Consider the following 14784-nt stretch of genomic DNA (forward strand, 5'->3'; position numbering starts at 1 on the left):
TTCTATATTTTGAACACATACAAATTAAAAAAAACAAAAACAACCCAGTGTTTTATTTCTGTGTACGATTTCTCTGCATAATGCATTGTCTCCTAAATAAGGGGTTTGCAATATACTCCACTCATGCAGTCTGGCACTATTTTCATTAAAACTTTTCTAAGTTTACAAAAAAAAAAAAAAAAAAAAAAAAAGATCTACCAAACTGGCTAACATCATTTTTCATATTTCCATATGAGTACATCGTCTAAAAAAAGAAAAAAAAGGAAAAGAAAAAAATCAAAAGGCTTGTGAGCTGTTGCTTCATTAGCGCACCCAAGAGCGGCTTCCTGTTACTTTATCTGTTGAAGCAGTTTCTCTTCTCAGAACCAGACCCTGATTACCCTACTGATGGTAGAGGAGTAAAACTGCTCTGTGGGAACATTTGATTCTCTAGGTAAGTGCACACACTTCAGGAAGTCAGTGAATAGACTATTTATGTTGTGGTACAGGTTTTATTGTAGCTCTCCTTTAATGGGATGCTGATATCATGCAACAAGAAGAGACACAAAAAGATGCTGGAAAAACTGCTCTGGGGGAAGTAATATTCCATCCCCCAACACGAGTGAAATATTTCACTTAAAAGTTAAAAAAGTACAAGGACAAATAACTTCAAAAGAATGCGTTAGAAAAGACGTGACAGCTTGATTAATTGTTGTAATAGTACTGCCATGATCAAAATACCTATTGCTCAGAGAAAGAGGGAGGAAAGGATGGAAGGATTTGGGCATGAGTTTTGAGGATACTGAGCTTTCCTGTACTCACTGTAAAATTGCCTCACAAGGCATTCCAGTCGCTCTTCTATTATTATTCTTTAGTATTTTATTGCATTAACAAGGTACTCAGCATTATTTATGAGAATATACACCATTCTTAATACTTGGCAAAAACACAAGCTGTTCTAAAAGTAGCTTCCTAGATGCTAGAGTACCAGTCATGAACGTGAAAATATTTTCTACAGCATCTTTCTATACACACAGAAGAAAACTTGATGCACAGAAACTTATAGCAAAATGATGTTCATTTGTGTGGTCCATGTTCTTAAGTATATATATATATATATGTACACACACACTTAAGAACATATATATATACACACACACACACATTTCTATTTGGTTACATCAATGAAATCTCTATGCTTTATAAAAAAATGCCTGAAGTGTATCTCAAAGTTAAAAAGGCTGAATTCTTTCATACCCAATTGAGTTTCTACTGAATCTCAGCGAGCTGTGAGCAAAATTTACTTCGTTGAACTTGTTTAGGGAAAAAAGGAAATAAAAAAATAATCTGTCCTTCCATCTTATGGCTGATGACACAATGACATTAGCACAGCAACTACTCTACTGATTTAGCTGATATGATAGTGTTTTCTTCATTTGAGTCTGATCTAAAAAGCCAAGTACATGCAAAAATGTATCATCGTATAATGCGATATGCTGCTTACTCAACTTCCCCTTTTTTAAAATTGAACTTTAATGAAGGACATGTAGTGAAAATGTATCAGTTGTGGATGCTTCCAAAATTAAATTGGTGGTTTTAGTGACCAAACTTTCCTGTTTTTAACACAAAATTCTCACAGTCTGCTCCATCTTTCATAATTTTCTACACAGTGGCAGATTTATTGGAATGTTTTTTTTTTTAAATACTCTTCCAGCCTTTCCATAGAACTTTTACAGATAAAAGTATGGAACATCCATTTGTATTTGTGCTTCTGGAAGGATAAGTGTACATTTGTTACATTCAAAATGTTATAAATTGTCTGACTGTGAAATCTTTGAATCTAAATTAGATTCTGTGGAAATAAATCAATACCAATACATTATGGAATATTCCTGAAGTTAATTTATAAGCTTGTTTCCATACATTACTTAAAGTATAGCATACAGTAGATCATTTCTCTAAATTTTACATCTGATTGCAAGTTACTTTTTTTTTTCTCCAGAGTTCTCTTAATAGCAGATTCTCTGTAACAAAATGGCAATGATTTTGGGACAATTACAGTCATTCAATCATTGGTCTAAAAGAGAGCATTGACTATTGAGAAATATACTAAGGACAAAACTAGCAGGTGTACTCAGAAGATGAGAAAAATTTTCAAGCTTCAGACCGTATTTTCAGGTAAGGCAAATCATTTTACATTACACAGTCATAATTATCAGAGAAGTGCTAAGCAAGGAAGTATGATATGAAAAGGCTCCCCTAACATAAGATCTCAGATAGCTATAAAGAAATGTGTTGCAATCAGTTGCAAAACAGATCTTTCTGCTTTTATGTTTTTGCTCAAGAAACTACAACGTATGTTGTAATATTCTCCACTTGCTGGCTCTGTGACACACTTCATTATAGGTCATCAATACATACCATAATGACACACTTTTTAGCATATCCTCATATGAGTAGCATTGATAGTGTGTCATTAAAGTTGAGACATGAATTACCTGGGAAGTTCAGATGGCCTCCTGGGTCCATAGAAACTGTTGAAGATACTGTTTGAAAAGAAAGCCATGAGGTGCTGTGAACTGTGAACATGAAGGACAAAAAACTGACAAGGTGGGAAATTTCATGTGATCTCAGCTTGCTTTTTTTTTTTTTTTTCTTCTCCTGTTTAATATTATCTTCAGTGTCCCAGCCATTATCCAGTTATTGCTTACATTGTTCATTCCTTAAGGCAGGTGGCAGGAGAGCAAAACAAGATCTTGCCTTGAAGAACACACAGTTTGTTCAGACAGGTGCAACATACTGAAAAGTATGTTTACCTTATGATCAGCGAGATGAGTAGATGAAAACTGTTAAAAACAGTGAGTAAATAGTTGAAGCTGGGTTTATTGATCTGTAAATCAGTATGAACAAGCTGATAAAGCCACCTGTGGAGACAAGTCAGGAGCTTGTAAGGATGTTGAGTCCGTAATACAAGTCAATTAACAATGGAGAAAGACTTTTGGGGGGAAGGAAAAGGAATTCCTATTTCTCAGTCACATGACAAATGTAAACACTGCCTCATGCGCTTACTGCTGAATTACATACATGCTTCTCAAGGGGTATGTTTCCCTGCAAGGTTTGTCACAGATTAAAAAAAAAAAAAAGAAAAGAAAAAAAAGACAATAAAAAGTGATTAGAAGAAGAGAGGTATTTAATCTGTTATTTATCTAATCAGTCTGCAATCATTTGCTTTGCTTTTGTGAAAAGTGGGCCAGAAAAACCCTGAGATCCAATTTCTAGGCTTGAATTTTAATTTGTGATGCTTATCTCTGTTGGTAAGCTTAAGATGCCCTATTTACCATGCGGTTTTAATAAAACAAACCACACCGAGTAGCAGATATATTATGTGCGTCTTGCATACACACACTGAATTTTCTTGAATAGTCATCTTGTAAGTAAAGTCTCTCACTTGAACAGATTGACAAGTCCTCAAGAATTTTCATTGCGTTTCAAGCACGTGAGTGATTTTTCGACTAACTGTGAAAAGTGAGCCAACTTGATCAAATAAAGCACTGGCTGTTAAAATGAAGTTTGTTCTTTCTGGCCAGTTCTCTCATTGCTCCATTAAAAATACATACATACATACATACATCAGTGAGAATTTCTCGATAGAAAAGAGACATCCACATAATAACCTCTCAACATTCACTAAGCCTACATGGATTTCTTTGACAAACCCACAAACCTCCACATGCATCCATTAGACTCATAAAGGGCAGCATGAGTTTACCCATCATTTAGGAAAATTCCTATACCACAAACTGTCTACAGTTTGAACTGGTCCATATGTGAGAACACTGGCAAGCAGTTCTATCTTACAACCTACTCATTCTACAGCCTCTTCATCTCCTCCGCTGATATTCTAGGCTCACAATAGAGATGAGTTGCTAGAGGTGATTTCTGAAGCAGTTGTTATATTTATCAGCAGAGCTAGACCACACTTGGTGTTTCCAAATGACAGAGGCATGATATAATTAGTGATTGCCAACTGTCTCATATGTATGGTAGTACCCCCTTTCTTACTGAAAGGTCAACTCATATAAGTGCTTCCAAAACCTATGCACCCAACTTTTTCAGTTGCAGTGCTCTTGTTGGGGCTGCCATTTAACTGGTATTTTCATGCCAAAACTATTGACACCCATGGTTCTGTTAGTGCCTAGGATGAACTTAACTGCTGGTTTTACAAACTCATGCAAGGCAAGTACAGTTTCTTAGAGGAAAGAAGTGTAAATGAGAAACTGTACTCAGACAGTGTCTCATTGGAGTCTTGGGCATAACAGATTTTCCTATGCATTCAAGAATCCAATAGCTTGACATATTTCACATAAATATTCCTGGACATGCAGTAACCTTTGCTGGAATAGCATGACAAGTTACTGGGGGATTGCATACGAGTGAAGAGATAGGAAAGCATAAGGATGCATCAAGAATGATTCATAAAATAGGTACAGCTTGGCCACTTGTTCTCTTCCAAGCAGATCCCAACAGCTGTAGGTACCTGAATCCCCATCATTCTATCCTTGTCTCACCATTGTTTTAAAGAGGAGTAGGGCATCAGGGATACAAAATCTGCCAGAACCTTTTTACTTTTTTTTTTTTTTTTTTTTTTTTTTTTTTTTTTTTTTTTTTTTTTTGGTTGTTGCAACAAAAAAAAAGAAGTCACAGGTCTCTCCTGTGACTGCAGGACTCTATCTTTCTGGATGTGTTTCAGACACTCAATCTACTTCCGCTGTATAAAATTGTGTCTGACTGACTTTGACCTTCTTAGACATTGGGGTTCTTCCCCTGCATGTGTCCAGCTAGAGATTTTTAAATCTTTTGATCTCCTACAAAAAGAAAAAAACAAAAAAATTCCATAAAGAAGCCCAAAAACATTGTAGTAGCTGATTATTTTTTTTTTCCTCTCCAACAGAAAGATGGAATCATACCAACCACATCCTGAAAAACTAACAGATGAGCACCAATCAGACTACAGGCTTGTTTTTTTATTGTATCTGGGCTGGAATTAGCCCAAAACTACATATGGTGGACAATGAACAACACTGTTAAGTGCCATGATGATCACACCCTGGATAAGTATTTGTTTCCATTTGTGTACAGCACTGTGATGGTGATCAGTATTCCCATCAACTGCATATCCCTCTACGTGTCTTGCATTCAGGTGAGGAAAAAGAATGAGTTGGCAGTCTACCTATTTAGTCTGTCCCTGGCTGACCTTTTGTACTCTGTGATTCTGCCTTTGTGGATTGATTATGCCTGGAATGGAGACAACTGGACACTCTCTGCCAGGCTTTGCCAGTTTTCTGCCTTCCTTACATACATGAATTTTTACACCAGCACTGCATTTCTTGCTTGCATCTCTCTCGATAGGTACCTGGCATTAGTTCACCCCCTGAAGTTCCAGCACTTACGTACAAGAAGAATTTCACTGATTGTCAGCATAATTGTTTGGCTTCTGGAAGGTACCTTTAATTCAGTTATACTGATGAATAAAGAAGTATTTAATGATCCTTGCAATTCTACTAATCATATATTATGTTATGATAAATACCCCCTGGAATGGTGGCAGGCACAGCTGAACTTATTCCGGATATGCTCAGGGTACCTGCTCCCTTTGATAATCATTTTGTTTTGCTACCATAAAATCTACCAAGCAGTGAGGTGTAATCAAGCGACAGTAAATGAAGAGAAGAAAAAAATCAAGAAACTTATACTGAATATCACAGTTACTTTCATTATTTGTTTCACTCCTTATCATGTTGTATTGCTTATTCGGAGCATCAAAGAACCTCAGACCTCTAACCTACAGCTTTTACAGTCAATTTATAAAATCTACAGAATCACACAAGCCTTTACAAGTTTGAATTGCATTGCTGATCCCATTCTTTATTGCTTTGTGAGTGAAACTGCACGAACAGACATTCTGAATTTGCTCAGGTGTTGCTTTTACCTACAAAAGCCTGAAGGAAACCAACCAGAAGAACATGCTCTGTGTAGTTCTGCTACAAAGAGCAATGCACTGGTCACCTACAGATCTTCCTGTGAAACTGAAACTCTGTAAGACATCTGTGAGAGCACAGTCAAAGAAAAAGTGGATAACGTAAAGGGAAAAAAAGTAAAAATAAATCTTCCCTTGCTTGTATCTCAGTAAACAACTCCAAAGTACTCTAATCTAGGTGAAACCAGTAGCTGGAACTAATAAGAATATATTGCAGGTCAGTTAAATCAGGGAGCATTTCTCATAACATTTCTTAAAATCAGGTGTGTTATGTAAATCAGTGTTAACGAACAGCCAAGGAAAATGAACATAATACGCTGACAGAATTACAGAGGGTCCCCTGAAGAACGTCCTCCTGTCTCAGCTTGCTAGCTAGCCCATACACTCAGTACACTTGTACTTAGCTGCAAGAAGGCTGAAGTCCTTTCAATCTAGTTTTTCAGTTTTAACAGAAATCTTAAAGTTCATCTGAGAAAGATTCTTCTGTATGATTTTTTTCTTAAATCAGTACTGTGATAGAAATGAATGAAAAATGCACACACACAAAGAATATTCAAATGATTGATAAAAAAGCAGAAAAACTGATAGTGTTATGATGATTCCTGATTCAGTAATGACTCAAATTCTCCTTTAGTATAACCTCCCCAATTAACCACCTCTTAAAATTGTTTACCCCACGTAGACAGTTACTTACCTGCTCTTATGCGTTTTTAGCTTTTGGGAAATGTATGTCCTAATGTATATTATCATATGGCATGCAGTTTCATTATGAATACTGAATTTCAGACAACTGAAGATTCATTACTTAGAATACATATAAGGAACCAAATTCAAGCCACAGATGGATAACTAAGGTGAAATTTTACCTCACATGTTCAGGGAGGAAAGGAAAGAATTGGAAGGTGAGGTTTCATGTCTCTATGAAAGAAAAGACCTCTCTTTGGTCTAGCTTACTGTGACTGAAATCTGGAGTGCAATTTTGTTTGTAGAGTCAAAGGAGCAAAAAGATTTATATTCATTTACTTACTCTCAGTCAGAAAATTAAATAAAAATAATAAATCACTAAGCTAACAAACAATACTAACAAGCCAATAAAGAATAAGGCAATAAAACAACACAAATATTGAAAAGGTTGAAGTTCAGCACAGATCAAAATTAGAGCCGTTAACGCAGGGATTTGTTCACATGGGTCACAGACAGCAATGGCTGCACGTTCCCATGAAAAGATAGTCAAAATTTGTCTCCTTTCACAAACTTTTCACTTTTGGCCAGATTCCAGGAAGAATGTTCAGTTGTGGTTGTTTCCCAGTTTCATAAAGGATTAAAAAAATATATATATTTCCACCAAAAATGTCCCTCTAGCAAGTCTGTAATGGAAAGAATTTTGACCAGCATTTTTCAGCACACATCCAGGACTGGCATTATACTTGAACGGCCAGCATACTGTGCTCACAGTCAGCATGGAAATTCTTAAACAAGATCCCTCTGCACAGAAAATATCTCCATTACAAAAAAATCACTTTCATTCCACTGTTCCTGATTGCATCTATTTATATTTTTTATTCATTTCACACTCTGAGATGGGAACTTGAGTGGCTGAGGACACTGGCACGTTTAGCCTGGAGAAGAGAAGACATTGGGGGTCCTAATGGCAGTCTTGCTATACCTGCAAAGAGTGTTGAGAAGATGGAGCCAAGCTTTTCACAGCAGTATGTAGCAGGACAAGAAATTGTACATAACTCAAAGCAAGAAGGATCAAAGTTGATAAAAGTAAAATTTTTTGAACTACGAGGACTGTCAAGCAGTGGGGCACGTGGCAGCAAGAAGTCCTGCATGCTCCATCTTTGCAGATTTTCTAGATCAAACTGGACAAAGCCCTGAGCAACTTCATCTGGCCTCACAACAGACCTTGTTCGGAGCAGGAAATTGAACTAGAGACTTCCTTAGGTCCCAAACAGAATTATCATGTGATGCTATGAACTTTCATAAACATTTGTGTCATTACTCTGGCTGCTACCTTCCTCTTTAAATAGTTATATTCCTTTCCCTTCTTTGTTTCCTTCAATCTTTATACTGGATTTTGTTTTGATGTGCTTTTTTCTCTAATTCCATTTTATATATTATGAAAGAAAAAGAATGCAAACATCAGTGCAAATTGCTTCACCACAGATGTGTCCCTATACTAACCTAAGAACATAATGTGTTATGCGATAGGATGAATTTTCACTGCAGCTCTGGAATAAAAGCAGAACCAAGATTCCCTGTAGCTTCATGGGGAAAAAAAAAAAAATCTCAGTAATTTATTTCTACACCTTCTACGTGCAAAAAAAGTTTGAAATGTAAATCTGTTGGGGATTAAAATTATCCTAAATAAGGGATAATGACAACTAAAGCTAAACAACAAAGTTGATTCAAGTTTAATGTGTCAGAGCTGGCTGCTCTGCAAGGGACAGGGAACCAGGAACCAGAAAGCTGAATGTGGAACTGTGCAGTTCCACAGCACCCAAGCAAGGTGTGCAGATCAGATCTGGTGATGGTAACCAGCATCAGCCAGCAGCCCTAGACAAATCCATAGTGACAAGGCATTCTGAGGTTGAGATGAAAAGCCAAGGCAGCAAGCTGAAGTCAGGTTCAGTGAGGTACAAGGCCAGACACTATGTTTCTGAGATGTAGCTCAGCATGGTAAGTGCTTGAGCTGACAAGTAACTCCTGTCCCAAGGAGGGGGAATTGCCATCAAGAATCCTCCAGCTTCTTCTCACATAACTTCTACCAGCAGCCTGGCCCAGGTTGCATGGCAGCACCATGCCAGCACTGGCCTCCTCACAGGCAGCCAAATCCAAGAAGGCAGGGGAAGAGACCATAGTGTGTGTATATTCAAGGTCCTGATCCTGCTCAAAGAGTTTCACTTCCACAGAATTTGGCCCTGTAATTTTATACCTTAAAGTTTTCCACCACTGTTTATCAAAACCTTAGCTTGGATCAACTTTCAATATTACTAATGAACGTTTTTTAATCGCATCAGTTCTTGTAGTCTCTCCATACCTTACTGAAGATCATTTTGAGATAAAGGAAATCAATGACAACAGCTGGCCCGTAGGCTGGGCTTCATGAAGAAACTCAAATAAATTAGGGGTCCACTTCAGGAAAATAAAACATGGGTACCTAATCTCTTCGGCTGTTATGAAATGCTAGCTTTATCTGTTTACTGTTTGTTAAAATGAGGAAGCTGAGATGTGGAGACTGCAATGCCCTGTACTTCAATCATTTCTGTATTTACTTCAATACTTTTACACAGCTAAAGATTTGCACTCTTTTTCATTCTCACTCCAAATTTTTTTGTCCCAGCTGGATCAAATTTACTGTATGAAAATAAACATCTGTATTTTTTCAGAATCACACAATAGGAGAATACAACAGTGAAAAATAAATGTCTTCATGAAGGCTTCAATCCATGTACTATTATTACTGAATATTTTGTATAAAACTCCTAGTAGCTCTGCAGTAAAACAATCAGACACAAGTTCACAGAAACTCCTTCAAAAGCAAGGACATTTCTTACACCAAAGAATTTATAAATTCCGAAGATCTATTTAATGGCAAGAAGAAATAAATGAATTCAAATTCCATTTTTTTCCCTAACAGACAAGTCCTAAAATCACTAATGTATGACTTTGAGGAGACACTAGTAACTGTCTCTCTTCTCAAGATATTCAATAAGGATATGGATAATTAAAGGATTATGATGGTAACTTATTTAATAACTAGTGTATGAAATGTCAGTGCTAAACAATACTGTGTTCAGCACAATAACAGCAGAGATTTATATATCAATAATATACTTCAAGCAGAATCTACCTTCCAATAGTCCAAAAATATAATGCAACTTCTTAAGTTAGGAGTTCTTCAGAGAATTGTAGTGACTTTGCTGGTGCAATTTCAGTCTTCATTTGAGCTGTGTTTCCTAGAATCCTAGCCACAAGCTGTCTCATGACATTCAAGATGCAGATCATTGTTTTTTTTCTGATCCAACAACACATCTTAACATCAGTCCTGACTCACACAGCTGTGGACTAACAGGGACTAACAGACACTCTCACTTTTTTTTTCTAAGTCTCTAACACATCTGACTTCAGAGCAACTGAGAAAGAGAAGCTTGAATTTCAGCTATATTCCAGTTCCTGTTTCCACTCACAGAGAATGACATTTAAAAATGATTCTAACTACTCCAATGACAAGTTTCTGAGACTGTTACTCTTTTATGCCAGTAAGGAGAGGAGTACAGTGCCATAGTTTAGCTACATGCCACTATTCACATTGCTTACCAACATCAGTGTTGTCACTGGTCTAGTTCTCCAGTTTCTAACATAGCAAAGCACCATCTCCTTCATTTGCTCCCAGTCTCCACTCAGAATAGAGAGGATAAAGGAGTGTAAGTGTTACAGAGCTTGGTACCAGCACTTAAGAAAGGGAACTGAAGTGTGGTTCTGCACATATCAGGAGACTGGAGTGACTGCTGCACCCACTGAAGATGTCCAGGGTTTTCCTTCCATGAGACATCAGTCACCTGTAGTTCCAGAGCCCTGTGAAACTGCAGCCTAATCCTGCCCAGTTTCACCCGCTGCCCTGTACCACATGTGAAAAGCCATGGCCTAGTACTGATAGAGGGTGGGGAATAGTGATACCAATAAGGAGTTCTTGTGCATCTTCTAAATGTTTCTACGTTTTTCTACAGCTGCACTACAATGTCTGTTTTACTGATATAATGCTAGCCTAAAGGAAAAATAGGTCACCCCACTTTTTTTTTTTTTTTTAATTGAGTATTTTGTTGACAGAAAATACAGCTATCCAGCCTCTTTAGGTGGAGTGTGAGAGACCTCAAGAAAAAAAAAAAAATCTCTTACAAGCTGTTACTTTAAATTTAGTATTTTTAGAAATATTATTGCTATAGCAACAACAACTTGGTTAAAGGTTCAATATCAGGGACAACAGATTCTTTTTCTTTTCTTGTTCTTCTTCCCTAGTGAACACAAAATCTGTTGCTAGATGAAAAACTAAGGTGGTGACAGATTTCGTTGAACTGCAGTCAGATACTGAACTGGTGTCTGGTAACATATAATTACACATATAAACATAACATTTAGTTTTACGTCTGTCACAAAAGTCAGTGAACCTCAAAGTTTTTACTGTGGATCTTTAGATACCTAGATGTGGTACACTGTCCTTTAGATGAGATACTGAGGATCATTCATCATAAGCAATCACTTATTGTCTTTTTCCAAGAGCTCCTGGTAATATCCTCAAATGTGCTATATTCAATTTCAGCTGAAGCTTTGACTTGTGAAACCACGACCTTACCTTTTGTTTCTCACAATTTAGAAGTTTCCTCCCCTTTAACAACAGATATGTGAAGTAACGACTATTTTTCTTGTCCCACATGAAGAATGACACCTAGAAATATTTCAAACTTCTAGCATTTTACCACAATTATTTGTGCCTTGATTTCAGCCCTAATCCAGAGATATATTAAGCTATTAGAAGAATCATCCCTTCAGTTTTCTTCATCTGCCACTGCAGACATCAAGGCTAGTACTAAATCCAGAAAGTCGCAGTCTACAGGAGAGGTGCAATCAACATGTCCCAAAGCCATGGGGACACAACCCTTTTTCAATTTTCCTCTTTTTCCCTTGACACCTCACTGTACCTTCTACACTATGCTTCACAGAGCTCTCACATACGATATCTCTAGGGCCTCAGGAAGCAGGTTGGTTTACAGCCACTCATCTTTTGAGATAGCTTTCACCTTAGTAGACCCAAGAACTCTTTAAGGAGAAGGACAGTTTAAAAAAAAAAAAAAAACAACAAAAAACAACACAACAGCAAAAAAACCACTTGGAGGGCAAGAGAAAATCCAATTATTCCAAGTATCAATTTATAAGATTAATTTTGAAGAGAGAATAAACATGGCTTCACCTGTATGCCTTACTCATCTTAAGGGACTGCAATGCACTAAGTAACAGCCAGCAAACTAAGGTTTCTACTCCCTCTTAGAATACACAAAAGGTCAAACTAAATATGAATACTGATACATTGATAGTAATCCCATGAAGGCAGAAATGACCCAAACTTCCTGGCATGCAGTGTGCGTGTACACATGCCCATCTGAACACTCAGTAACCAACAGATTCTGTACATTGCACAGAAGTATAACCAAAGTAACTGTTTCACACCACGATGTTGTACAGGAAAACAATATTGCTTTTACACTCACATTTTTTACAGCATTAGTGCCGGACATGTGAAATACAGCAATTTCCTACTCACCTATTTTAACAAGAATAGTGCCAGTCTTCCTTACCTGTCTGCATGGCTATCAGTGCACAATGCACTGTCACAGTCCAGTCTACATATCTCTACAGGAACATAAAACTAGTAAAATACTGCAGCGTATATATTCTCAAGGAATTCCTGGTGAGTCAGTGTTTAGAGCTGCACTGAAATTTACAGCTGTTGTTAATTCCCCTGTAACGTTCTGTTTGAGTAACACATTTCTTCAGTAAGTCTAACATTCACACTTGGAAGACTTATTACTGAGGAAAGCAGGAAATAAATTTAGGCAGTAGCATTTAGCAGTTTAAAATTAACTCCTTTGGAAAATGAAAAATTCAGCTCTGAAGTTTTTTTTTCATTATTATTTTTATCCCTTCTACATCATTAGTAGATTCAAAAATTGACTTCAGATGGGCCTGGCACATGCAGCTTTGAAAACAAAGGAACAGTTATCACCATAACTCAAACTCTACCAAGGAAAGTAAAAGGCAATAGTTTCCGTTATTTTCAGTTATGAGTTCACCAGAAGTTTTTCATGTGGTTATTTAAAAGTTACAACTCTATGTTACAACTATGAATACCTGGATGTTCTCATATTTTCCCTTTCCTTGTGTTTTATCACTGCAGAAAGAGAGTCTTGAAATTACGACTCTTATATACCTAAATGAAGCAGTGGAGGAAACGAATTCTAAGTAAACTACATTTTAAATGTCATTATTTTTAATAAAATCTTGACTCTTTGATAAAAATAAGATTTTTTTTTTTTTGAAGCTTGTTCTTTTTATTTCTGTACAATAACAGGAAGTAAGCCACAAAAAAGCATCAGAATAGAAATAAGAGGAAAGTGATAGAGTGCAGAAGCGAGGATTCAAAAACCCTATGAAGTGGATTTAACTGAAAGCATTTACAGAATTTGCTAACTTGGTCTGTATAGGTTTATCATTGTTGTACATTCATTTTAACTGATTACAAAGACATTAAAGATGAAACCACTTCCAGATACTTCTGTGGATTTCAGCCAATTACACAGTTTACCTGTTTCTAGCACTTCTTTCAAAGAAACGAGGACCAAGAGCCCTTCAAAGACTCTTCAAAGCACAACCCACATAGGAAACATAAGATACCCAGTTCAGACACTGAGTGTAGCCTTTTCCTCAAGACCCCTGTAACTATACGGCAAAGACATTCAAGTAATCAAGTTGTAGTTGCGTACAGAGGTGATAGTTATCCCTATGCTTGGTACACACTTTCTATAAAATGCCTATTTTCCTGTTCAGCAAATTAATTTCTGCTTAATTTGCTCCTGCACAGAACAAATGACGTAGCATCTTCAGTCAAAGCAACGTAGCAAAATACTTCGCAAATATAGTTGACTCAATTGTAATTGCAGTAGAAAGCCTGAAATGAGACATCTGGGAGACTATCCTCACTAGGTGGCGGCTTTGGTCTGCTCAGTCAGGACTTACAGAAAAGAAGAAAAAAAATCCTCATTTTAAGATGTGTTTCTTACATAGAAATAAAAGGCAGCATGCAAACAGAGCTGGCCCCTAAGTTTCCAGGAAGACAGGGTGAGCTGTTGTAGTCCTTTCAGATTCAGCCTTGAGATGCTGCAAGCTACCAGGCTTTGAATCACCAGACCTGAGAACTAGAAGTTAAACTTTAAAAAAAAAAAAAAAAAAAAAAAAAACACACCAAAACAAAAAGAAAACCTAAAGACCTTACCTGCACATTATGAGCTTCCCACAAGCCTAGATTTACAGACAGCTTGCTTTTATATATATATATATATTTATATATTTTTTTTTTATATATTTATATATAAATATATTTATATTTTTATATATTTTTTATATATATATATATTTTTTTTTTTTTTAGTAAAAAAGACTTTTATCTCCTTCCCTGCTATTTATTGCAAAATACATAGACAGACACCAAGCATTTGTATTGCTAAACAAAGCAAGCACTTCCAGTCTGCAGCCCAATAGGCCCCTCACATTCCTGTGTTCAACCCATCAGACTTCTCCTTCATACGTCTTGCACGTGCTGTGCTCCTGGGGTTGGCAACAATTCCAAGGCCTCACTTATGCTCAGTCAGAGCTGCTGAAAGGCTTCTCTATGTCTGCAAAACTCCTCATCTGATGTATCATGCAACAGAGCATATAACGCATTCCACTGGACATTCATACTTCACCCGTACCCCAGCTCCTCTCCTCAGCCATTTATAGCAGATAAGCTCCCAGGGCAGCAGCTCACTTATTGTCAACCTCAAAGTACATTAAAGCATATTGAAGGACCCCTGAAACAAATTCATTCTTTACCCACGTTAAAATTACATGTTTTTTCACAGACACTTACTTCACTGAAGTACAATTAATTATTTTCCTCTAATTCCTACAGGATCAGACCTTTCAAGTGCTGCACTAGAATCACGTTCTTC

The 14784-nt window shown here is 36.8% G+C and overlaps 1 protein-coding gene across 1 annotated transcript; it reads left to right on the forward strand.

Annotated features, from left to right (window-relative positions):
• Positions 1-376: 376 nt before the first annotated feature.
• Positions 377-6553, forward strand: GPR65 (G protein-coupled receptor 65). The gene is made up of 3 exons (XM_042866849.1): positions 377-433; positions 1982-2157; positions 4931-6553. Exon 3 carries the CDS (start codon positions 5051-5053, stop codon positions 6077-6079), a length of 1029 nt encoding a protein of 342 aa, XP_042722783.1. The 5' UTR covers positions 377-433; positions 1982-2157; positions 4931-5050; the 3' UTR covers positions 6080-6553.
• The last annotated feature ends 8231 nt before the right edge of the window (positions 6554-14784 follow it).

The sequence above is a fragment of the Lagopus leucura genome, unplaced genomic scaffold (assembly GCF_019238085.1).
Source record: "Lagopus leucura isolate 7727_CA_CO unplaced genomic scaffold, USGS_WTPT01 Super-Scaffold_1, whole genome shotgun sequence".
NCBI classification, from domain to species: Eukaryota; Metazoa; Chordata; class Aves; order Galliformes; family Phasianidae; genus Lagopus; species Lagopus leucura.

Coding starts and splice junctions, on each gene's coding strand:
- GPR65 (XM_042866849.1), top strand. CDS start 5,051: ATGAACAACACTGTTAAGTGCCATGATGATCACACCCTGGATAAGTAT.